We start from the raw sequence: 24,883 nt of genomic DNA on the forward strand, positions 1-24,883 counted from the left end.
TTTTCCCTATGTCTTGCTCTGGGACTGCCACAATTCTTGGGGCATGGAAACAACCTACCCTGTCTGCTCTGGGCTCCCCTTGTGAAGCCCAGCAGGGCCAGCCTGATCACCCACTCTGGCCCAGGCCAGGCTGTCAAAGGAGGACTCAAATCATCACAGAAAACTCTTACCACAGTGCCCATGAGAGCTCGCTCTCTTCTTTCGCCAAATGTTGAGCATTTATTGCACAATTGTTTCTATTTCTAAAGGAACATGGGCCTTGGACCAGAGGAATTGGATCAGGTGGATCCTGAGTGTAGTGGAGATGAATCTCTACATGAGGGAAAGCACTTTGGGGCAGTGTTTTTTGAGGAAGCTGCAATAACTCCAAGACTTTTCCTCTCATGGAATGCTGTTTGGCGTTTGGGAAATGTACTGTTTATACCTTTTTATTTAACCAACCAGGTCCTGCTTGCCTTCATGAACGTGAGGTCATGGCATAGAGGTCTGGAACCACTGTCACTGGCTTTGGAGACCAATTCAACTACACCAGGGAGCAGCCATCAGCCCTGAGGTACTCACAGTGTGTAACTGATACAGCAAGTTTCAGGTAACTTTCAGTAATTTCAACTGGCATTGAGAATGCAATAGGAGAACAAAGACTTTCCTCCATCTAAAAATGCAACATACTTGACCTTGGCACAAACAGAGCTTTGCCAGATGCTGTGATATATTTAACCTTCAGTTCCAGTGTTTCAAAAACTAAGTCTTGAGGTGTGGAAAGCCCTAAATATTCTTTAATGGAAAGTGAGAGAAAACAGCAAATCAGCCACAGAGAAGGCTCTGCCGAAAATTGCAGCTGCATCACTGTGACTGGGTAAAAAAAAAAATGTTTTTAAAACAGAAATTGCTGATATGGCTTTTGATGAAGCCTCTGCAGCAGCTGTGATGGCTTTTAACTTTGAGTTTTCAGTGAGGAAAACATGATTTTTCTTGCATTGTCATTATTATGAATAACACAAGCGGGTTTCAAAATGTGAGGCCAGGTTGAGGAGCAGATGTTACATTAGCTGTGCCTTGAACTGGACCAAATAGCAGGGGTGCTGAGCAGTTTGCTGGATGTGATAATCACCAGGAGCATTGAGGTTGTCAGTATGCAGCCCAGTTTAACTTCAGCAAAAGGTGATGTTGGTGTTGGCTGGCAGTGACACCCAGGATAATGTCTCGGAGCAGCTGCCTCCAGGGATGCTAAGGTACCACACGGTGAGAACAAAGCACAGAGGTACAAACAGTGTGAGAAGATGCCTGTCCCTTCCTGGCATGTAAGAGCATGTGCCCAGTGCCTCACGTGCTCTTCCGCACATGGCAGAATTGCTCAGCCTCTTGACACTCCACACAGGAGACGATGACACCGGGGCAGAGTATCCCATGAAATCTCTGAGGAAAGGGAGATTACCCCTTCCAAATTGGACTCTCTTTTGTGCAAAAAAAGAGACAACCAAGTAGTTGGTTTCAAGCATCATGTCTCTTTAATAATATCTGCTCTTGGGAGAACAGAGGGCTGAGAAATGCTTCTGCCAAAAGCTGGCTGAAGGCAAAATAGCTTTATGAAAAGTGCTGGTTTTAAGGAATGACCATTTTCAAAAGTAAAGAAAAAATTTCTGATTTTTTGGACTAGTTTTTCTTGAATTTCTCTTAAGGAGAAGGAAAGGATCTTGAAACTCATAGGTTGTTCATATTGATCTCTCAAGACCCTGAATTTTCACCCTGGGAACACTTCTGTGCCTGAATACCTATTCTCTGTCTGAGAGAGCTGGCAGTAGTCGTTTCTTTCTTTGAATATGTAAGTTAGCAAGAATTGCAATACAGGTATACTACTGGAAAATACAATTCCGTTTTTCAGAGATGGTAACCTTGAACCCATTCTGATTCCCTGCTACGACTTATTATATAAGTATGATTTGGGATTCGTTCATGCATGAGCCAGGGATCATTCTCCAAGTAACATTTTGTATTTCTTTCATCTCTTCCAAATTTCCTTCGTTACTCCCCATACAAAATTCCTAGACCTGGAGTCAGAAGGTGGATGGAAGAAAGGATGTGGCCACGTCAACAGTGCTTCATGATAATAGCAAAGGGAAAGATTTGCCAGAGATTGGCAAATGCCAAGGACACACATCACCTATTGAAAAGTTGCAAAGGCAGCAAGTCTCCTTTGTCAGTTATTCTGGGAATAGATGTTAATTCTTCCACTGCAGATCTGCTCTTTATTGGCAGCTTGTTGAAATAAGAGAATAGGTCTATTGGAGCTGGAGTTCCTGATTGGAGGAAAACGAGGTAAGGGGATTAGGTCTTTTTCCTTTTTGGAGGTCTCTGGAGGTAATTTTGTTCGTTCCTGTATTTTTTGTCTGTAGGAATGGGAAAAGCAATGCACCACTGAAGACTAATGGATATGATATGAGACCACCAACTGACCAAAGTCAAGACCCTGTCCCTGACATAGTGCTGAATCTTTGACATTAAATTAAGCATTATGCTGTGTAAGAGGCTTGCATTTATTGTCTTTAGGCAGTAGCTTTGTTTAGACACATTTTTTAGGAATCATTGAAGTGATCTATGTCATGGCTTAACCTGTAGGCAGCTAGGCACCAATATAAGCTACCAAATACTGCACAGAATATCTGGCACAATGCTTTACTTTGAACTTTTAAAAACTGCATTTCTTGGAAACACAGATTAAGGAAAAGACAAAATATTAAGAGAAAAATTGTCTCCTTTTCTATCCTTCCTCACTGAACAGGATAGGAATTGAGCTACAAGGTTTTGGGAGCCTTTGCTTCCAGTGCCCTGTGCTACATTTTGAGCATGAACCTATATAAAATTCGACTTATGACTGCTTTTCCCAGCACACTTGGGAACAATATGAGGCCAAGATAATGTCATCCACCACAGCTCTGTGAGCACTGCAGCCCCATGAATGTATTGTGATCACCTCTCCTACAAAGAGCTTTAGTTCAGGCATAATGCAGTCCTAAACTGAGGAAATTATGGGAAAAATCCTATAAAACTCATAATTTTATTTAATGATTTCACATAAAGCTGATAATAATGTGGTAGAACCAAAAAATAATTATATAAGACAATGTATTTCTCATATGGATTATCTTACCTAGACTATGATATTCTAAACTTAGTAGAAGACAAAGAAATTAGACATATGTGTGCACACTAATGTTCATTACCAGATTTTTAGTTATACAATCCAAACTAGAGATGACAACGCATGCACACACGCAGAATGACAGAAAATGGCAACAGTAACCCAAACAGCCATTTTTACAGAAAGATCCATAAGTGAGGTCAGGATTTATTTACTGAAATGTAAGGATTGTGTAATTAAACACAAAAAACAGTGCTTCAGATTTTTCTCTGACAAGAAAGCGACAACCTCTGGATACTAATGTGTATCAAGAAATAGTATTTAACACTGTAGGAACATTAGAGTGTGTTTTCTTTTATTGCAAAACCTATTTGAACCACTTTGTAAAGCTGATATCATGAACTAAACATACAGAGAAATAAAGATTCTTTTTTTGAAGAAAATAAAATTTTTCTTCCTTCATATTAATACAAAAGGTTTGAAAAACAACATGTTCTGGCCTTAAGCATCAGACTTACATTTTGTCTTTTGTTATCACTTACAATAGCGCTGCTGCTTGAATACCCAGCCATATCAAATGTAAGTTATTTGTATATCTCTATCCTCTCAGGAAATCTTGACCTTGAAATAGAATAAATATGTAACATGGGTATTGGGTTTGTGTGTTCATAGCTAACACCACCAGTGCTAAAAACCATAGACATTGAACAAAAACGTGCAGAAGATGAGATTGTGCAGTGCTGTTTGACTCATTGTTGCAAAATGAGAAATTACGGTTTAAATGTTTTGCTGTCTTTGAATGACCCTTCATTTGTAATTGATTCAGCTCAACAGACTGCAATCTCAAACCATCAAGATACAGAACTTATTTGTCCCATATTTAAAGTATGCTTCAGTTACTCTACCAAAGTCAAACTGTACAGGATAGGACCTTTTCTGTCTGAGTGGTTTGATAATGTGACACATTAACTTGGGGTCTGAGATGACTGGTTATTGAGACTGAGATTTTTAGAAGCAAATCATATTTAGTGTCTGTTGATCAGCTCTGTTAAAGGAAGTGGATTACACATAACCCAAAACCTATAAAGAAGTCCACAATGGGCAAATCAATGGAAATTCTTTGAATTACTTCTTGAGGCAACTTAGAAAATTCCTTGTGAGTAGCCACTCTTACAGACCAATAAGAAAGCATCCCTTGTATTGATAACCAAGGACATTATCAGCTGCAGTCAAACTGGTAAACATTGAGGAATGGGATTTTTACATAAAGACTTCAATGCCTGTGCTTCAGTAAGGCTACAGCACAGACCTCTGCTGGCAGGACAGTGGGGTAAAAAAACTATGGTACTTGACATGGGTTCTCCGTTTTGCCTGTAGCTCATGGTGAAGCTGGCCTGAGCCTTAAAGATACTCAAAACAACAGATACCAACTTTAGACCCATGAAAGATTAAATAAGCAAGATTTGGCATCAAGGGATCATATCACAATAAGTTGGACTTCTACAACACGCAAAAAAATCGATTAAAATTTCTGCCTGTTTTCACCCACAAAGGGGAAGATAATGTATAGGGAGGACTCAAGAGGTTTTTCCCTCTTCCCAGTCACACACAATTGAGCCTGGGAACATATGCACTGTGGTTTTTTAAGTATGTAAGTGTGAGAACATGAGCAAGTGAAATCTGCAGAAGAAGGAACATGAGGGACAGAAGTCAGTTTTCTTTAAAGCAAATAATCACCCTTGCTTTCAAAAGGCCTAGAACTTTGCTTCGTACATTAATTTTGTTCAAGAGCACGAACACATGAGTTATAAATTAGCTGTTGGACTGTAGTGATAAACACTAATGTGACAAGCTGCTAAAGGTATCTACAGGCCAAAGACAGGTCTGATTTTATATAATATCTGTAGTGTGATTAGAGAAAAAATATTGGAAACATGCTAGAGGCATTTGCAGAGGATTCTTCCCTAGGAAATATTTCCATCCCTTGCTGGAGGCATGATGTTAGAAAAAGGTATAATATGAAAGGTTTAAAGGAGTCTTGGGAGACAAAAATAAAACTATAAGACTGATCTAGGAAAAAATAGAAGGTGGAAGGAACAGAAAAAAGCCCAGACAAGGCTACTCAAGGATCAACTGCCCTCTATTGATGATGCATATTGATGATAAAATAACAATACTCACTGAAACTTGCTGTCCAGCAAATACTTCTTGTGCTATGACTAATGAAATACTATGTCTTCTTACTGATTCTATGAACAGCAGGAGAGCCATTTAAAGTGGAAAAAAAATCCTAATTAAGTAAAAACTCAGGAAAGGAATCTTATTTGTTAGGTGTGTGACTTTGTTCAAAGAATGGGCAAGAAAAGGGCAGGGAGAAGGGATATGAATTTTTCACAGCAATATACAGTGCTTATGAATGTAATTTCAAAAGCTACATTTCTACTAGATGGAAAAGAGGAAACAAAAAAAAAAGGAAAAACTTTTAATAAAGGCATATGAAAAGAGATGGTGACATTCATTCTTGAGGAAAGAGGTAGTGATGAGCAAGAAGAAAGGACCAAGGGGCTAGCACTTAAGTCCCTGGGCAGTTCCACTGTGAGAAAGAGAATGGCAAAACACCGCTGCACCCCTCGGCAGCCATTGTGTAAGGATGCTGGTGCTGGCCAAAAGAACTAGATTCAACATACCTAATGGGCAATATCTGTGTGTAGGTTTTTACTCAGAGACAACTACATAAACCACATTTCACAGTCTATACAGGGAAGCAAGTCTTTCTATGGTGAGTCACCTCCTCACAGTGTAGGTTGTATAACAGGGCAAACGAGGGCATCTGTAGCATAAATGTGAGCGACAGACCATGCATGGCTAAAAGTGACGGAATAACAAAATGTGTGAATAAAAACAGGATCTTGTAATAGAAAGAAAAAAAAAAAAGCAAAATTAGAACAGGGAGAAAAACCTTAGGGAAAGCAATGACAAACCCATCCAAGACAAGATAAAGCATAAGAGAAAGAGTAATCAATCCTCCACTCTTGAAGCTATGCTACTGGGTATAAACCACACCACCAAACCAAACATTTGGGTGACCATGCTTGTGTTGTCCAATGAAGGGTCTGCTGTGCTGGGCTCTGATTGCCCCTGCTCCAGCCTGCATTTCCTCTTCAATCAAGGATTTCATCTTCAGTTTGAGAAGTGGCCAAGGAAGAAGTGAGCTGCTGTCTAACAGGCACAACAAGGTGAAGGCACTAGCCTTTGGGACTAGTAGTCTCATTTAGATTCACACAGGAATCTTAGTCCTATATTTTAATTAAAAAGAAGACAATCCAGTTATGTCTTCCACCTAGTTCTGCTATGTTGTGCAATTTACACAGGGATAATATAATGCAAACTGATGCTGTATTTTCCAGCATATTTCTTGCTCATTAAAATTACATATTTGGGCAAGTGGAAATTTTAGAGTTCAGATTTGTTTTCTCTTATTAATGATTCATCTATAAGTACACAGATAAATTAGGTAGCCACAGGAGACTACAATAACTACCAGAAGCAGCTGTTCAGGCAAATTTCCTAGTCTGGGCTAGTGAAGAAAAGAGTTGCGAAACTAGGTGATGAGAAGGGGCAATCCCACAAAATATCACAGTTCCCAGCTAGCAGAAGGTTGCAAACAACAAACCATTACTCTCTAAAAATTAACATTGCCTGACAGATCACATATTGTGTCAGAAATCTCTACAGAATCATAACAATAGGCTTTGCTTTGTTAAAAATAGCTTGTCCCTGACTTTTTACTTTTTTCTCAAGCATTCCTGGAGTAACTACTGAAGTCAATAGTTATATTCCAGGCACCTACCCTTTAGGAACTAACCTTGAAAGAAACATGAATATGGGTTATTTAAACATAAGAATCTTCCATCTTCCTCTCTCATACAATCACTTTGACATCATGTAGGTGGATACTGGAGGGGATTTTTTTTTTTAGTCAAACATTCAGGGAAAGCTTCAGCCACACTGAGTCATCTTAGACAATGGAAAAGGCACATTTTCCCCTAGTGCCCTGCGAAAATCTTGTCTTGACAAACAACAACCAGAAGGAGTATTGTCCCCTAAGTCTCTCTGGAAGCCTCTGTTTGCTACAAGTTGTATTTCATCAGCCTGCGGGCTGAGTTAGCCATACCATCTCCTGACCTCATCCCGTGCCTCCTGGCCAGTGTGACAGGGGCAATGAGCTGTTTATGACCAGCTTTCCAGGCTGTCTGAGGAGAGCTGAGCTGGAGTTTAGGTGAACTGGCACAAATAGCAGCTACCTCAGCTGTAGTCAATCCAAAAGCTGTACATCAGATGTACACGTGGGGGATACATGGGGAATACCCTGTGGAGGAGTGGATGCCAGAGAAACACACTGCAATGCTCCATTTTCTCACCAGCATGTATCGGCATAAAGACCTCTTAAGATGCCCTTCCCCCTGCACAAATGGCTGGAGAGAAATCTCCATGCTTGCTACTTTCCAGACCATTTAGAGACCCTTTGAGCAACTCATGCATTCATTGAGCAGCCTAAACAAGTCTGTGCCTCTAAAATGGCTTCTACTCATATATGCCACTTTCTCCTTGATTCCTTTGCTCCCTAGTTCATCAGTTCTGCACATTTGTTACAAGTGGACATGCAGCTGGATTTGGAATAAAAATATACTTGACAACTATGTGTCTTTCATAGTCATAAAATTGTCTTCTCCTGGACTATTACTTGGTCTCCTCAGCTCTCTGGAGAAACAAAGAGAGAAGAGATGAAAAAGGGAAGGACAAGGCTTAGGAGCAGAAAGTAACAGATAAAAGAAGGGACAATCAGAGATGGAAGAAATTTGATTCACTGAGTGGCTGTCCTAGGGTGTCATTATGGTGTTTGTATCTCCAATCGTGTGTTCTGTGTATGTTTGATATTATGTTCTGTGCTTTCAGAACTGACTCTGAAAGTGAAGGTTTGTTTTGCCTTCTTATCAGCCGGCTCACCTCCCTCCATGGTCTGCTGTCTAGAAGAGGCTGGTGCTGGCTTGCTTGGCTTGCTTGCTTTTGCTTGCTTGCTTCTGCTTCTGCCTTTGCTTCCTAGTTAGTTTAGCTAAGCAGTCCAATTCTTTCCCTGGACTGTTTCTTTTCCTTTCCTCTTCCTGAATACCATCCAACCTGCTCCGGACTGGGATCTGGGAAACACCAAGGAACACCAGGAGCCTGCATTTTGTGATATGCAGCAGCCATCCCCAGTGCCCAGAGCAATCCCCAGCGTCCAGACCTGGGCGACCATTCCCAGGAAAGACTTTCTGGATTTGTTCATCTCTTCAGAGTGGTGAAAGAGTTTTGTTGTCATCTGGTGTTGTTAATTTTTTTTTTTTTTCCTTTTTGGTGCTGGGGAGTGCTTTGTTTGTTAAATAAACAGGTTCTTTTCCACTCCTCTCAGAGAAAATTTTTTCCCAAACCGGGTGGGTGGGGAGGGGCCGTGGGGGTTTGTTTTCTGCGGGCTCCTTCCAGAGGGTTTTCCCCAAATTTGTCCTAAACTGGCATTTGCCCTAAAGTGGCATTTGAAAGAATGACTATTTCACTGGTCACTACCAGGTCATCTCCTGGTCACTTCCAGTTCTCTACCCATTCTCAAACCTGTGAGATCAGTAGAAGTTATGTATGCACATAAAGACTGGAAGGTTTGAAAGTCCTTGTTAGTTATCCATTCAGATAACTAATCCAAAGAGAGACATTATAGAATACAAAGAGTAATGCTCATCATAAAAGTTGATGGAAAACATTTTCGGTGGAAAAAAGAAGACAAGACATTTACTTATGCATCTCTGGAGCTGTTGACTTGAAAACAAGAAACAAATTAATTCTATATTATAATAGTAAATTCAAGCTTGCAGACATTTTATGATGGTTTGTATTGGGCCGGTGTGTTGTTTTATCCACAGCACTCCACAAAATTCTCTGTTGAAAACTGATTGTACAGAATGGTCTGGTTCACCAAATAAAAGGCTAACATGCATCTCATATGGAGACAGTGGATATTGGTTTTTCAATAAAGAGACTAAAAAGCTAAAAGTATGCTGATCCCCTGTTAAGGACCAAACATTTTAGAAGAGCATCTTTTAAAGTAAAAGTTAACAATACTGTCAAAAACACAAAAGGAAACAAACACAGGTGGAGGAACAATGGCTAAAAAGAAAAAAAATACCACTTTTTATTTGTTTTTAATCAGAAGAGAGAGAATTATATGTTTAAAAAGTCCCAAGGCCCACATCATGTGTCTTCTAGATTTTCTGTGCTGAGTTTTGGGATGCCATGACAGTCTCTGGTGTTGTGTCTGAGATGGCTTCACAAGACTCAGGAACATCCTTCTGGGAATCAAGGGCTACTGCTCAGACACGAGGAGCAGGATTCCTGCCTGTGGCAATGCCTCAATCTTGCCTCAGCAGTGATGAACATGTAGTCAGCTCAGAGTAATGATTATCTGAAGGCTTTCTAATGCAGTGACACGATATGGCTCAATCAGAGTCTATACTGCTCGAAAGAGTTCTGCAGTTCTTATCTTGACCCAAGAGACTTTTGTGATATTTTTTCTCATCCATGTCTAAATGAGGAAGAGTGTGATGGAGCAGCTTTGGTGGGCACTTGACATCCAACCAGGGTCAGCCCATCACATAATGTAAGAAATAAAATTTACAATGAAAACCTAGAAAGATCAATCAAACTAGGCAAAAGAAATCCAACTGGCAATTGAAATTTACCCCAGATATGATGCTTATTTGTAGGTTTGACTATATGGGCAATAATTCTGATTTGTCAGTAACAGTCACTGCATGTCCAAACCTTCTTCTCCGTATTTCTGGGCCACAGATTCCCTGAGATGCTTGTCCTAATTTGTCTCCAAAACGACTTCCACAACAGTTTATTCAAGGTCCATAATGGTGAAGTACAGAGCCATTTGTCTCCAGCTTCTCTCACAAAACCCTACTGTGGGCCTCAAGTGGTGTAAAGTGTAAACAAAAAAAAAATTAATACTAACTTCAGGGAGATGGCCACCCTTGCCAGGTAAAGTGCAACAAGACATTACACATGTCACAATTTCATGATGAGAAAAATATTGCCATTTGAAAATATGAGCTTTCAAAGGACCCTTTATTGAGGGAAGAATGGAAAACTATGTTTGACTTGCCATCCCCCTTCTTCCCCCAAAACACATTTGATGTTGGATCATGTTTAATGCAGCAAAGTTTATACCTACCGAACAGACTGCATCATTTATTATGAAGCTTACACATTTATTCATCTACAGAAGACACTTTGTGTTCCACAGGAAGAGGTATTTTTTGCTTTCTCAATGCATTTCATGTAGATGTGTATGAGAGCATTTTCTGTGATCTTCTTAGTATGTGTGTACAGATGTCATGTTCTGACATGTGATTTCTTCTTCCTCTTATAGCCATTTTGTATAAATAGTATTGAATGCTGATTAAAAAAACATGAACAAAACATGCTTCCTGTTTTAAAATCAGAGATAAAAGATGCTGCCTTATTAGAAAAGGAAGAAATACAGAAAATGAAGCATGTCCATTTAGAAGAGGTATCAGAACTGAATCTTATCTTCTAAGTAGCCAAGAAAACAAATCATATAAGAATTCAGACCTCTGACCACCTCTGAAGAGGAAAGCTAATGGAAACAGCACCTCACTGGGGACATTACTGCATATCATCACCTAACAGTGACCCTGAGGGAAATGAGACTGAAGAGAAATGGAACTGGATGTGAGGGAGGTGTAACTGTTCTCATTTCTGAATACAACAGAATAGTCTAATTGGATATACAGCATGGCAAAATGAATAAATACCAGAGGAAAAATATTTTCAAGCTTTGTAAAAGAATGTAATGCAGATTGAGAGAAAGGCAAAATCCTGTATTTCTAGCCATTTTTGATAAATGCAGGATACATAATGACTTAGTCAGAAAAGGAAAATTTAGAGAAGCCCAGCAATTGAAAAGGTTGCACATTCAGTAAAGTATTACGCCTTACAAGGAACAGTCCATGGAGAGATGAGCATCCAAAATCCATTGAAAAGTTTCTACAGAAACCAAGATTTTACAAATGTACAAACATTTCAGGTACCTTTATTTTATTTTTTTCTGAAGTGGCTAGTTGCTTTAATCCATCATTTTCCTGGGCATGAAAAGTCTTCAGCCAGTGTAATACTGCTGGAACTCACACTGCTCTGTCACATAAGAAAGGTGCTCAGCTGTGAGGCTGTCACCTGTTTGCAAGCTGTCACACAGCCTCTGCCACCAAAGCCAGCTCTTGCCGGTCACTGCTGCCGCTGGTCAGCTGTGGAAGGGGGATAGGAGGAAGAGGAAGAAATGCAGTGTGGCTGGGGAAAGATTAGGAAGTTGATGATTGCCACCTTGGTGCTGGGAAAGCATTGCTGAGTGGCTGAGGAGCAGGAGGTGGAATGAGGCATAGGTCTGGTACAGAGTCAGTGCTGGCAGCCACATATTGCTGTCAGGAGCCCTGGCCACAGCTAATGCCAAGAGCCTCAGCTGCCATCCCTGCCATCAGCAAGGGCTGCTGCAGCAAGCAGTACCCAAAGATCTGTTTGGAAACCTCTGCTTCATGTAATATGTATTTCCATTTGATGTTTGCAGGCTGTATTCAGGACCAAGTATTTTCACCACAAAAGCACCAAAATTCTATAATGAAAAGCAAGTACTCTTTGATAGGTTTTGCAGTGCAAGCTTTAAATGCTGTAAGTACCAGAGACTCTTCACACTGATTTTAAATGCATCCTTATTTCTCCCTCCAGCAGAGTCCCAGGCCACAGGTGGCCAAATGGCAGGGTGGACCCCTGCCTGCCTGCAGATGATGGCAGTGTAAATGCTCCTGAGGCACCATGGGCAGCCCTGCTTGCAGTCACACATGGAGGGACTGTGGAACTGCTGGGCTACCATGGCGGTTTTCCTCTCCAAATGTTTTGAGCTGCTTTGTAGCCAGTGCAGGCACAGGGATCAGTGAGGGCTTCATTTGTCTGCAGCACTGAGCTGCTCTGACTGCATGTACTTTTAACCAGAAGTTCTGCCTCTCTGCCTCAACAACAAACTGTGCTAGTTGTGCTGCCAGCAAGGTCAGTGTGGCTAGACAGGCAGTGTGTGGATTTGCATCCCTTCATTAGTCAGAAAAATTTTCTAAAAGATGATTTGGACACATCTATTGCCCATATGACCATGGGCTAAGTCTTTGCATCTTTTAATAAATCATAATAAGCTGTCACCCTAAAACTTCTAATATTCACAGAGTGTCTTGAGCTCACACAGACAAGATGGGACAGAAGTGTCACTTTTGTTCACCTGTGAAGCTTGCATCTCACAACTGGACAAATCCATGATGCTCTCTCTGTTGTCTGGTCCCTTCCCAGGCCATATAGAGCCTGAAGCTGGCACCTCTGTGGAATGGCAGAGCTGGAACACTAGTTTTGTATGTAGGTGGTAAAATGACTTCCGCCTTAGTCCTGTGCTAAGTGCTTGCTGAATGAGTTTGACTCTACAGACTCAAGGACAGGCAGCTCAGGTTGTTTCCTCCAGCACTAATACGTAAACAAGTTACTCACTTGTTTTTTTTCAGTTAATGTTATTCAGAGAGAGTAAAATGCTGTAGAGCATTCATTCTGGTTCCAGTTGTGGAAATGGAGCATGTATAATTACCAGTGTGGGTAGCAGTCCATCTCGGAGCCTTACTTATGCCAGTGAAGGATATTATCTCATTATGTCAGCTTAGCAGTCTTCTTTCCCTGGAATTCAAAATAAGCAAGGCTCATAAAGGAATGATAGAAGAACTAATTATAAGGGACATTATTTTAAAAACTGAATAGTAGTCAAAATCCATTAATGGACTATTTCACATGATTAAACTACTTTCAAGAAAGTATCTAGGCTTTTTCAGCATAAACATTTCTACACTGAAAATGTAACTTGAACCTAATTCTATGGTCAGCTATTTTTTGAGTAAGTATAATATGTGCTTTCATTTATGACAGGGCAAAGATGAGTGAAATTTTTAACTTCATTATGTCTATCATCCAAAGTAATTTAGAAGATAATCCCGCTACATGGAGACTCTTCTGTACTACAATGCTAATAATTACTAATGTCTGGGAAAACAGAAAATAGAGCTGCTAGCAAGGACTTGTTTTAGCATATGTTTCAGGATTTCTATTTGGATAGAAAGTGATGTTCTTATTCAAAGATAAGATACCTCTGGACATTGAGAAATTTGTTGGGTGTATTTTTTAGGTTACAATACAAAAAAGCTTTGGTTTTTCTTCCCAGCCCTTGGTCCTTCAACCCAACTGAACCTCAAGCTGAATTACTTTCTTTCCTTCTTGATGATCAACTCCAGGAAGAAAGGTTCTGCAAGGCTGAGTCCATTTTTTGTTAAATCTGGGAAACCTTTCAATAAACCCTCAGTTGCAATGGAACTGTGCTACCCATCCCCTAGAAGTATGGGACCCAAAGAATCCTGCCAATGGATAGCCAAAGGGAAGAGAGGTTGCTACCAGGACACAACAGAAGAAGACATGGACATCAGCTGGTTACAGTGAGAGCCATTTAGGAGCAGTTTGTTCTTCACATAGATGCAAGGGTGAGAGATCTCTTTCCAATCTTGTAGTTTCTTTTCTGAATTACTGGTTCTTCTTGGGACAAGGAAAAGGTGAAACATTTTTATGAACATGTTGCTTCAACTTCCTTGGCAAGAAAAACATCCTATATTTTACACTGTGCAACTCATATAAGCAAACGTCTTTGGCAGAGTGAAAATTACAATGTTTGAGCAAAGATATGGGGTGCTTGTAGTTACAGAAAAACACAGATGCCCATTCATCCCAGAAAAAATTTGGTCCTGCAAATAGTTGTAACTCACTATTCTCCATTTCTATTTCTTGTATAAAATACAGGAACTCTGCTATGTATGACAATACAGGTGCCACTTGTGCTGGACTGAGCAAGCCACATACACTGCTTTTAGAGCAAACTCTGTGACAGATGGAGTACTGCAGGGTAGTCCTGCTGATGGAACCTGACCTGGTTTGAGATGCCTGACCTGTAGACTTAGAGATGATGGGAGCTGTTGTCAGAGTTGTCAAATTCCTGGCCCGGGTTTCATGGCCCAAGAACCTTTCCTGACATGTATGTCATGCATATATCCATCCCACTGTACAATAAACTTTTGAGACCCTATTTACAGCAAGAAACAGTTGAAAGACTGGTATTTGAAACTGAACTAGCTGAAACTGGTAACTGAACTGAATCCTTTCCTGGCAAGAGGAATGCACCTGTTAAATCAGCACCCTGGACCATATATATATACATCAGTAACTGCTTAACAAAACCCAGCCCCAGAAACAATGCTGCAGAGTACAGAGCTTTGTTAATGGGTTTGGTAGCAGGACCAATAAAGTTCATTGTTAAGTTTAGCTACAAATGGCATCCTTTGTGCTGCAGCTTTTTACATCAGCATTTAACTAGACCTACCAGTTGTACTAGCCAGACTGAGGGCGTGATCTTCCCAGAGACACTGGTTCCCATGAAATGAAAAACGGGCTTCTGAAACATTCTATGTTTGCCCTTGTCCCTCTGAAATGGACCTCTTTGCTTATGAGAGATTTCTGTGTGCTCTCTTGCAGGAAACAAACAGAAGAAAATCAAGGAAGAGTGAGCATTGATTGTTTTTTTGGTTGGTCGTCTGGTTGGTTGGTTGTCTGGTTGGTTGGTTGTCTGGTTGGCTTGTTGGGTTTTTTAAGACTTGGGAAATGTTGATGTTTAAGGCTCACATGACAGATAAACAAACCACCTACCACTCTGAGTGGGCAGCTGGGTCACTCTGGCCCTATCAGGCCAGCTCATTGATTCATGTCAGCTCTACCTCCAAGGGCATCAGCCCCGGATGGCATTTGCATCTTCAGTTCCCACACTCAGAGAAGAGTGGAGAGCAATTGGGCTGCTCCTGCAGAGCAGGGACTGAGAGCAGCCCTCATGAGATGAATTCCTGGGCTACAAGCTCAGAAGGTAGGAAGCAGCTGCGAAAGAGGCAAAGTCACTCCCAAAAGGCAGTTTTTGAGTGAGAATCTTTTGTGTATATGACCATCAACTAGCAAGAGCACAATTTGAAACTGTTTGACTGTGCTGCTGTAAAGTAAGATTTAGGAACAGGCACAGCTGTTAAACAGTGCCTCTTGATCCAGGAACAGACAAATTTCACTTTCCCAGGAGGGGGAAGAATCTTCCTTAGAGGCAGAGCTACCTCTGTGGGAAGCTGTTGAGAAGGAGCTGCAGCAACAGGGAAAGAAGCTAATCCTTCCCCCTAGATTTGGAGAAACGCACAGTGAAAATGGACGAATATCCATGAAATTACTTCCCAAGGGCAACTGAGCAAATTCCTGTTCTGTTTCCTCATTGATATGATTTTGCCTTGGCTAGGGCGAAATTTCAGCAGCAATAGCAGCAAGTCGACAGGCCCAGGTGAGCGCCAGCGCCGGCGGCCCGGGCCGGCGCTGCGCTTTCCCCGGCGGCCAGCGGAGGGAGGCCGCCGCAGGTCCCTCCGCCCCGGCGGGCCGCCGCACCGGCCCCGGTGCGTCCCGCCGCTCGGCTGGCAACGCGTGCAGCGCCCACCTTCTCCTGGTGGCCCTTGCCCAGATAAAAAAGCCAAGGGCACAATGAGACAGATGGCAGCTTCCTGCCGAATTAAAGGCACCGGGGGAGCTCAGGTCAAGCAGCAGACGGGGGAGTAGAGGAGAGGCAGAAAAGAATTTGGGGACAATAATCAGAGCACTCGGTCGCTCCGAAATCAGTGTCAGCAGGGCATCCGCAGACGGATGCGCCTGTTTGCGCGGGATCCCGGACTGCCGTGGTCGAGCACCGGATGCGGCGGCCCTCGGCTGGGTGGCTCTGCTGGGCACCCAAGGGCAACGAGGAAGAGCCGGGGTTCCTATCAGCCCTCCTGTAACTTGCCCTCGAGTTTTGCTGTGAAAACAAAAGCAAAACAAACAATTCCATTCTCCCCGGCACGAAAATAAAGCTCGGGCACCACACGGGCTGGTCGAAAGGACTCCATTGCCGTTTTTAAATGAGGTATCTTTGAAACCGCTAGCCCTTCCCCGAGCCAGCGGGGAGCCACCCGTATCCCTGGTATCGGGGAACAAAAGGCAAACTCCGAAGTGACATTGAAAATAAAAGAGAGCTTTGGTTACCCCCAGGGTAAGGTCGAGGCGGAAAGGTCGCCTGTCCACCAGCGCGCACACTGCCGGCGGGCGCGGGGAGCGCCCCGGGCTCGGCCCCGTGCGCCGTCCGCGCAGCCCCGAGGGCGGCTGCACAGGGCAGGCTGCAGCCCCCCGAGGCCCGGAGCCACGGGGAGGGCTTCGGCACCAAACCGGGGGGCAGTGAGCAACGAGCCCCCGCGCCGCCCGCCGCCGCCAGCCACCTGAAACAAAAAAGGTCTGAGGAAAATCAAACTGCCGGGGCCGACCCCCAGCCCGCCCCTCCACTCTGCACCCGCAGGCACGTCCATGTCCGTCTCCCCCGCGTCCAACCCCACCCGGGAGCCGAGAGCCCCTTTCCCGGCGCCGGCGCGGCCACAGGCCTGGGAGAGGGAAGGGGAAGGGAGGGCGGCGAGGTGACCCACTTAAAAGCTGAGTTCCTTTTTGAAACACTTAAGAGACGACAGGGTTGAGGACTGTGAATGTATGCGTAAATATATACTCACGCATACCCGCTGCCGGAGGTATGCACCCCCACGCTTGTATGTGTGTGTGTAGGCATGTCTGGGAACACACACAAAAGCACATGACTCCTAAGATAGCTAATGTAATATACTAATAGTTATACCTAAAAGCAGATAAATAGATAGAACCCGGCGGGATTCTGTTCGTAGGTATATACCGATTAAAAGTATTTTATAGCTAAATAAAAGGTGCTTATAATTTTAACTATCTCTACAGGCTAACTTTTAGCAAATTGTCTCAACAACCAGCTTCAAGAAATCCACTGCATAATCACCGCTGTCATGGGTGTATCAAAAACGCTTCAGGGCAACAATAAGTCTTGTATGTCGCTGTTGCGGCAGCGACAGTCTACTGACACTAAGAATGCCAGATGTGGAGGGCTTATATTAACTGCTGATAATTTCGGGAGAGGCGATCAGACAGTAGTTCACACATCGGGGCGAGTGATGCTGCTATCCACCCGAGACTACCGGGGCACCCATGTCTACAAAGAGCCCTTTCCCGCGGGTCCCCACGCCGTGCAGCCGCGGAGGGGCGCGGTGTGGCTGGCCGGTCGAGGCGTGCCCCGGGGCCCCGCCGCCCCCGCCCTGGCACGGCGGCCCTCCGCCCGCCGCCGCGGCTCCGGGAGCCCTGCCCTGGCACCCCGTACCTGGCCCCACCCTGGCCCTCTTGGCCGGGAACGGCCCGGCGAAGGAAAGGACGGGGAGGGTGTCGAGGACTAGGGCAGGAGGGCTCAGCCGTCCTCCAGCAACTGGGGAAAGAGGGAAAAGAGCAGAGCGGAGGCAACGCTGCCCTCCCTCGCACAGAGCTTTGCGAGTGGGGCCGCCAGGCACCGGTGGCGAAGGGGCCCCGAGAACCCCCAGCTGCGAGATGCTCCACGCCCTGGGTAGCTGGAGGAGCAACTGTGCGTGCTCTGCGGAGGGGTGAGGATTTTCGTTTTAGCCTTTGGTGGTCTCGCTGGTTGCCTTAGGTTCCCACGCCAGGGGGAGAGGTTTCGCCCGCTATACCGAGGGGTTTCTCCCACCCTAACGAGAAAACCAGGGCAGGGGGGCTTTCCCACAGAGAGGAATTGTCCCCATGAGCCACAAAAGGCGTTTCCCCCCCCACACACACACCCAGTGCGCTCCGTGCCTAGGTAGGGCTCGCAGGGTGCGTCTCTGGGAGGACTCCTGCCTTCTTACACGCCCAAGCATGTGCTTTCCAGGCGGGAGCGGCTCCCAGCGCCCTGCCCGCGGCCGGCAGAGACACAAGTCCTCCCTACACTATCACTACGGAAACCTCCGCTCCCGGCGTAGGTGTGCTGGGCACATCTTCCATTCTGGGGAGCGTGGGGAAACAGAGGGTGTATGAGCTCGTTCAGAGTGGGTCGAGAGGGGCGAGTTGCGGCAAGCTGCCTCGGTGGTGCCATTTTTCCAGGCGGTCATTTACATCTCTCGATGTAAATATATACATATACTGATATATACTGATGACCAGACGCGAAGAAAGCTCTCACAGATCTACTCTTGCCACCTCCAACTCGGACCTCTCTAGGAGCGGCTGGCCCCGCCGCAGAGCGCTGCTCCCGCGGCAGGACGGGCTGTACGGCCGCGGGCAGGGCCGCCTTTCGGCGCTGGGCGCTGGGGCGGCAGGGCTGGGCAGGGGGTGCAGCTAGACGTGCACCCGTGAACTGATCCAGAGGGAGCACGGAGCACCTCATGGCTTTGTATCAAAAAGTTACACCTAGAAAGCGTCTTTCTTGTTGAGAAAGAATTTGCGTGCGGTTTGCGTGGGACCCTTACCCTCTGCCCTCCGAGCCCTCCGAGCTCTGCCTGGCCGAACATATCTGATTCCCCTTGGGGAGGCACAGCAGCTCGTATAAAAAAGACATTGTTGTCTTTGGAGAGCCCTGTGCGCACTTTCAAAAGCTGATTCTTGAGTTCCCAGCCCCCGCAATCCAGTTGATGAGGAAACGCTCTGCGGTCTTGGTGGCACCGTTTCCATTGGGATTGGCACCATTTGATTGACAAAGTCTCCCATTCTTCCACCTCTCGAGTGTTATCAAAAGGATTGTGTGGGGTCAGAAGCTATTGAAGGGACGTCCGTGTAGCCGCATTTCTGCAAACACGGGGTGAAAACCGTGCCTTTCTCATGAAAATGCTTCCACCAGGCAGAACGCATCTCATCTTCCTTGCTCTCCTCCTTAGCATTTCTTTTTAACTCGAGTGTTTTACTAAGCAGCATCACCAGGTAAACGAACATTTCTTTAAAGGCAGCTTAGGCAGGACTCCGTCGGGACGGCCACCCTCCCTGGAAGCTGGGAGCAGCCATCTCTGGTAGACAAAACTTCGGTGGAGGCCTTGAAAGAAAAGAGAGACTGAAGGGAGACGACACCAGCGAAGTTTTCTCGCCCCTTGTCCATGGTCTGACTTGCCCTGTTATAGCTCATTTGGGGCAGGAAAGCAGGTGCAGAGGCTGACCTCTTTACACCGCGTCGATCTAGCCGGGCTAAAAAGTAGCTGGACGTGGCTGTGCCTGTACGCGCGCCGGTGTACTCCTAACTCAGCGGTCAGGCGTGCACAAGAGAGTTCCACCCGCTTCCCAGCAAAGGTGAACGGAGCTCTCTCGCATTAGCTTCCCTCTAGCAGACCGCGCGCAGAGCCAAGGCCCGACTCGCTCGGGATAACCTAAGCAAGCAATGTTTCGGAGGCGATTTAACCCGCGCTCACTCGAGTGAGAGGATAAATAAGCTCTGGCAGGCGCAGCCGGCGGCCAAAGGGTCGCTCGGGCGGCGCTCCGGGCCGGGGCAGGCGGCGGGGAGCCTGGCCCGCCCGCGGGGCCCGAGCCCCGCTCCGCGCCGCCGCCGCCGGAGCTGCTGCTGGGGCCTGCCCGCCTGCCCCACCTCGCTCTCTTGTGGATGGGAACGGGGTGTCTGCTCCTGCCCCACACGTTGCGCGGTCACTTGCCGCCTTTCGCCTCTGATTAAAACCGACCAAGCCGTCGTTTTGGTGGATCCTGCAGTATTTAAGTTTTTTTTGCTTCCACCCATCCCCTTCTTTTAAAGGTTCATGAAAGAGGCATGGGGATGGAGTGTCTGAGAAATTCGGGGTGAAAAAAAACAACCGCAAACCCCAAGCAAGCAAATCACTAAGGCAAGGTCGAGTCTCTCTCTCTGTGTAGGAACAAAACCAAAGACCATACTCAAAAATATGCGCAGAAAAGGGAAAATCCGGGGCGAGGGAGGAGGGTGCGGGGAGGTGGGGGGGTTGTAAAGAAATGTTCCAGAGATCTGTAAAGGAAAGATTTAAAGGTTTTAAAAGAAAAGAAGAAAAATAAGAGGTAAAAACCAATCGCCTTTCTAGCCCAAAATCGCCCTTCTCTGCCTTTGGTGACCCAGCAGACTCACAACCAGCCCACTTCGGGATATTCAGCCTTGAGGGAGCTAGTGCCGAAAGAAGCAGCTGAGATGATGTAAGAGAGCTGGAGGCCTGATTGAAGGAAAGTTCCCCCGATTATATTTGTGTGGAAAAGCTCACCTCTTGCAGAGCTCTAAAGTGTAATCAAGACTGAGGCTTACACTTGAAGGATGTTAACTCTCATACGGGAACCTACTTTCTCCTAAACGGTTTCTTGCCTAGTGAATGAGAGCCTCCCAATTGAAGCAAAATGATCCTTATGTACTAATATCAAGCACAGCCACAAAGCGACCGGCTATTTATGCTGCCACTTTAGACAAAGATATTTAGTTATTCCCGGGTAGCAAGTGCACTTTTGCATTTTTAAGCACGAACTAGCCGAGCACAAACATATTTACAAGTGCAATTACTAAATAGTTACTTGACACTTCAAAGTCCCAGGGTTAACTGTACCTTCGCTGTAATTTTCTTAATATTCAGGTAATCGCTGTATTAAATTGTGGTTGCCAGGGCCGTAGGCCGGGGTGTGAAACACTCGGGGGAGGTTTCTCTCTCCGCTAGGATCACCCCGAAATATAAGCTTTGGAGACACCAGACGCTGGAAGATTTCTTCAAAGACCCGAGTGACATTAGCTACTGGCTGCCTGTACGTGTGCGTGTGGCTGTGAATGGATCGCTTTTGTTTTCACACCGGATCCGAGAACGATCCGAAAGTGCCAGAAATTGCAGTTTATTAGAAACTACAGGGAATTCATTGGCAAGGTCGTGTAGCAGATGACCGGAGAGGTCTTCTCCATCCAGCTGCCGTGCTGTATAAATAACCTTAGAAAGCAGCTTCAGCTTCAGAGGGACCACGAAAGACTGTGAGTCTTTGCCTTTGAGAATAACAAGCGACATTTTGCGCTAACCTATTTTTCATCGGCCTCTCGTCCCAGGCAATTAAATTACTGCTTGATTTTGCAAACTTGTGGCTTCCACCCCTCTCTGAGATATTAAAAAAAGAAAAATCCCTAGCTGAAAGGAATTTGTGGGTTTAGGGAGACAAACGATCCTTGCACGGAGTGTCTTAGGAGACATAGAGAGTGTTCCCGAGATGCGAAACCCCAAGCGCTTGTTCAGCCCCAGCCGGCCGGGACATCTGACAAGCCAGTGCGGGGAATGCGGGGCGCGGGGAGCTGTGGCCCCGAGAGAAAGATCTGCCCTCAGAAGAATTGTCCTCCCGGCGGCAGGACTCCTTCCGGACCAAACTTACTGGGGGAAGAGGGAGATTCTGTCCTCTGGCTTACTGGCATTCCACCCCGTTTCCCCAGCTCTCACAAAGGCTGGTCTGACAGCCTTGCCACCCGGGAGCTGTTTTTAAATCCTTTCACCCAGTCAAATGGTGGTCTTTTTTGCTTTGCCTTCCATTTCCCGTCCACGATATTGTAACCCCCGAGGAAAAAAAAAAAAAAAAAAAAAAAAAAGAGTTGTGCTCACGGGGTCTTTTTTTTTTTTTCCCTCTCTCTCCCGTCCTCTCTGTCTCTTTTTTTTTTTTTTTCCTAAAGACATAAAAAAATTCTGACAAGTAAGACTTAAAGGTGTTTACCTTGTCATCAGCATGTAAGCTAATTATCTTGGGCAAGATGTAGGCTTCTATTGTCTTGTTGCTTTAGTGCCTATGCCCCGCCTCTGGTGGCAGCCTAAAACCTGGCGTCTGGCTAAAACAAACGAAAGGCAGCCCTGAGCCTCCACTCAATCCAATTAAGGCGGACTTCGTCCACTCGGTTACGTGTACATCCAACAAGATCGGCGTTAAGGCAACACCAGAATATCTGGCAAAAAAAAAAAAAAAAAAAAAAAAAAAAAATTTGCCTCCCCTTCCTTTTTTTTTTTTTTTTTCCCCAGCCGCCGAATCATGTCGATGAGCCCAAAGCATACGACTCCTTTCTCAGTGTCTGACATCTTGAGTCCTTTGGAGGAAAGCTACAAGAAAGTGGGCATGGAGGCCAGTAACTTGGGGGCTCCCCTGTCAGCCTACAGACAGTCTCAGGTTTCTCAGCCGGCCATGCAGCAGCACCCCATGGGCCACAACGGAACAGTGACTGCCGCCTACCATATGACAGCGGCAGGGGTCCCCCAGCTCTCCCATGCTACGATGGGGGGCTATTGCAATGGGAACCTGGGCAACATGAGCGAGCTGCCGCCTTACCAGGACACCATGAGGAACAGCGCTTCGGCGACAGGATGGTACGGCACCAACCCGGATCCCCGCTTTTCCTCAAGTAAGTCAGCTCGGGGCTGGGTGGCCGAAGGGGGCTTGCCGCGCAACTGCCCCGACACGCCGCGGTCAGAAGGCACTGGGGGTCCGCGACAGGGCAAAAGTCGGTCTCAAACCCAGCCGCGCCCCCCAAACCCCAAATTCCCCCTCCTGCCTAGGATCGTACCCGGTCTTTCCACCACGGCTGGTTGCATGTCAGCCTCCCGCGGCTGCTTTTACGGGGCAAGGGGGTTGGAAGGGCGGCTGTGGCGGGGAGCGGGAGCCTGGCTCTCGCCGTCCAGCGGGGCGGGAGCCTGGCGGCCCGGGGGCCCAAAGGGAGCCGGCGGTGCCCGTCCGCCTGCGCGCCGCCCGGCACATGGGGGGGCGAGGGGGGAAGCCGGAGGCGCCGGGGCCGCGTCCCGGGAAGCGGCAGGGGAGCGGCAGAGTCCTCTTCGGCCGGCGCCGGCGGAGCCGCTGTCCGCGGCCGCTGCCGCCGCGGCTGTCACATTAGGTACTTTCCCGGCTGTGCCCCCGGGCAGGACGAGGGGTGAGTGGTCGCCCTTATTCACCGGGGCTGGGCCGTGCGAGAAGGGGGCCGCCGCTCGCCCCGGGGACGTGAGGAGTCGTTGTTTGGAAGCGCGGGTGCCCCGAGGCCGCGGCCGGGGCTGGGCTGCCGGGGGGCTGCGGAGCTCCGCTGGGGCAGGCGGCGGCGGGGGCTGCCGGAGCGCGGGGCCCCACTCGGGCCGGGCCGGGCCAAGCCGAGCCGCCTAAAACGTGCCGCCTTCTCCCTTGCAGTCTCCCGCTTCATGGCGCCGTCCTCGGGCATGAACATGGGAGGCATGGGCAGCCTCGGCTCCCTGGGAGACGTGAGCAAGAGCATGGCCCCGCTCCAGAGCACGCCGCGGAGGAAACGGAGGGTCCTTTTTTCGCAGGCCCAGGTTTACGAGCTGGAGAGACGTTTCAAGCAACAGAAATACCTCTCCGCCCCGGAGAGGGAACATTTAGCCAGCATGATACATCTCACCCCGACTCAGGTCAAAATCTGGTTCCAGAATCACCGCTACAAGATGAAGCGCCAGGCCAAAGACAAGGCTGCGCAGCAGCAGATGCAACAGGAGAACGGCTCCTGCCAGCAGCAGCAGTCTCCCAGAAGGGTGGCAGTGCCAGTGCTTGTGAAGGATGGCAAGCCCTGCCAAGCAGGCTCCAACACACCCACAGCAGCTATCCAGAGCCATCAGCAGCAGGCAGCTACAACGATCACAGTGGCTACCAATGGCAACAGCCTCGGACAGCATCAGAGCCACCAGACAAACAGTGCGGGGCAGTCTCCAGACATGGGACAGCACTCGGCCAGCCCTTCCTCTCTGCAGAGCCAAGTCTCCAGTTTGTCTCACCTAAACTCTTCTACTTCTGACTATGGCACTGCCATGTCTTGCTCCACCTTACTATACGGTAGGACCTGGTAAAAGGATTAAACAAATAAAAAGGGGAAAAAAAGGCAAAAAGAAAAAAGAAAAAGAAAACCAACAAATTTTCCCAGTTACACAAATCTCTGTCCTCTCCAAACTACTGTGTGCTTTTTTTTTTTTTTTTTTTTTTTTTTTTTTTTTTTTTTTTTAATGTTCTCCCTTTCCCCCGTTTTACTGAGTGGTCTCTGCGGACCTCTAAGAGAGAGAGAGAGAGAGACACTTTTTTTGTTCCATTTTATTGTTACTGTTGATGGTTTTGGGTCTTTATGTTTTTTGTCCCCCAGATTTGTCCTGTGGGGTGTATAAAAATATTCAGACTAATAACCATGGAGCAGTCTGCAGAAAGGGGACCATCTTAAGGCATGGTTTGAAGACTTGGATATCAGATGTACACTTTGCCAGCGTCTAGGACTTGCATGTAAATACAGAGATTTTGGGGGATGGGGTGGTTTTCCCCCCAAAAATACGCATTCGCGTCACCCAGACACAAGAAGCAGCTTCCCCCTCCCCGGTCTCTCCCAGCCCGCCACCAGGGCCAGCGGATGGAGACGTGGAGTCATCAAAGGCTTGGCTTTTATTTTCCTCCTTACGTTTGATGTGAACCTGTAGCTGTATAATGCTGTCAAAAGTTGGACTAAACCCATAGTTTTTAGTAGCCTGTATATTTTGTTGTAAAAAGAAAAGGAAAAAAATACAATCAACCAAACAACCCCCCACCTTTTTTATGGACACTGATCACCCCGTCGTAAATCCTCCGGCAGTTTGTTATTTGCGCACGCCGCCTTTTCCTGTTGTAACTTATGTAGATATTTGGCTTAAATATAGTTCCTAAGAAGCTTCTAAT

General features: G+C 46.3%; 1 protein-coding gene across 1 annotated transcript; it reads left to right on the top strand.

Moving 5' to 3' along the window:
• The first annotated feature begins 22,185 nt into the window (after positions 1 to 22,185).
• On the top strand, positions 22,186 to 24,065 carry NKX2-1 (NK2 homeobox 1). Its single transcript, XM_021542903.2, has 2 exons — positions 22,186 to 22,595; positions 23,366 to 24,065. Exons 1-2 carry the CDS (start codon positions 22,229 to 22,231, stop codon positions 24,034 to 24,036), a joined length of 1,038 nt encoding a protein of 345 aa, XP_021398578.1. The 5' UTR covers positions 22,186 to 22,228; the 3' UTR covers positions 24,037 to 24,065.
• Positions 24,066 to 24,883: the final 818 nt, after the last annotated feature.

The sequence above is a fragment of the Lonchura striata genome, chromosome 6, assembly GCF_046129695.1.
Source record: "Lonchura striata isolate bLonStr1 chromosome 6, bLonStr1.mat, whole genome shotgun sequence".
NCBI classification, from domain to species: Eukaryota; Metazoa; Chordata; class Aves; order Passeriformes; family Estrildidae; genus Lonchura; species Lonchura striata.

Coding starts and splice junctions, on each gene's coding strand:
- NKX2-1 (XM_021542903.2), top strand. CDS start 22,229: ATGTCGATGAGCCCAAAGCATACGACTCCTTTCTCAGTGTCTGACATC. Junction 22,596..23,365: donor GGATCCCCGCTTTTCCTCAA/GTAAGTCAGCTC, acceptor TCTCCCTTGCAG/TCTCCCGCTTCATGGCGCCG.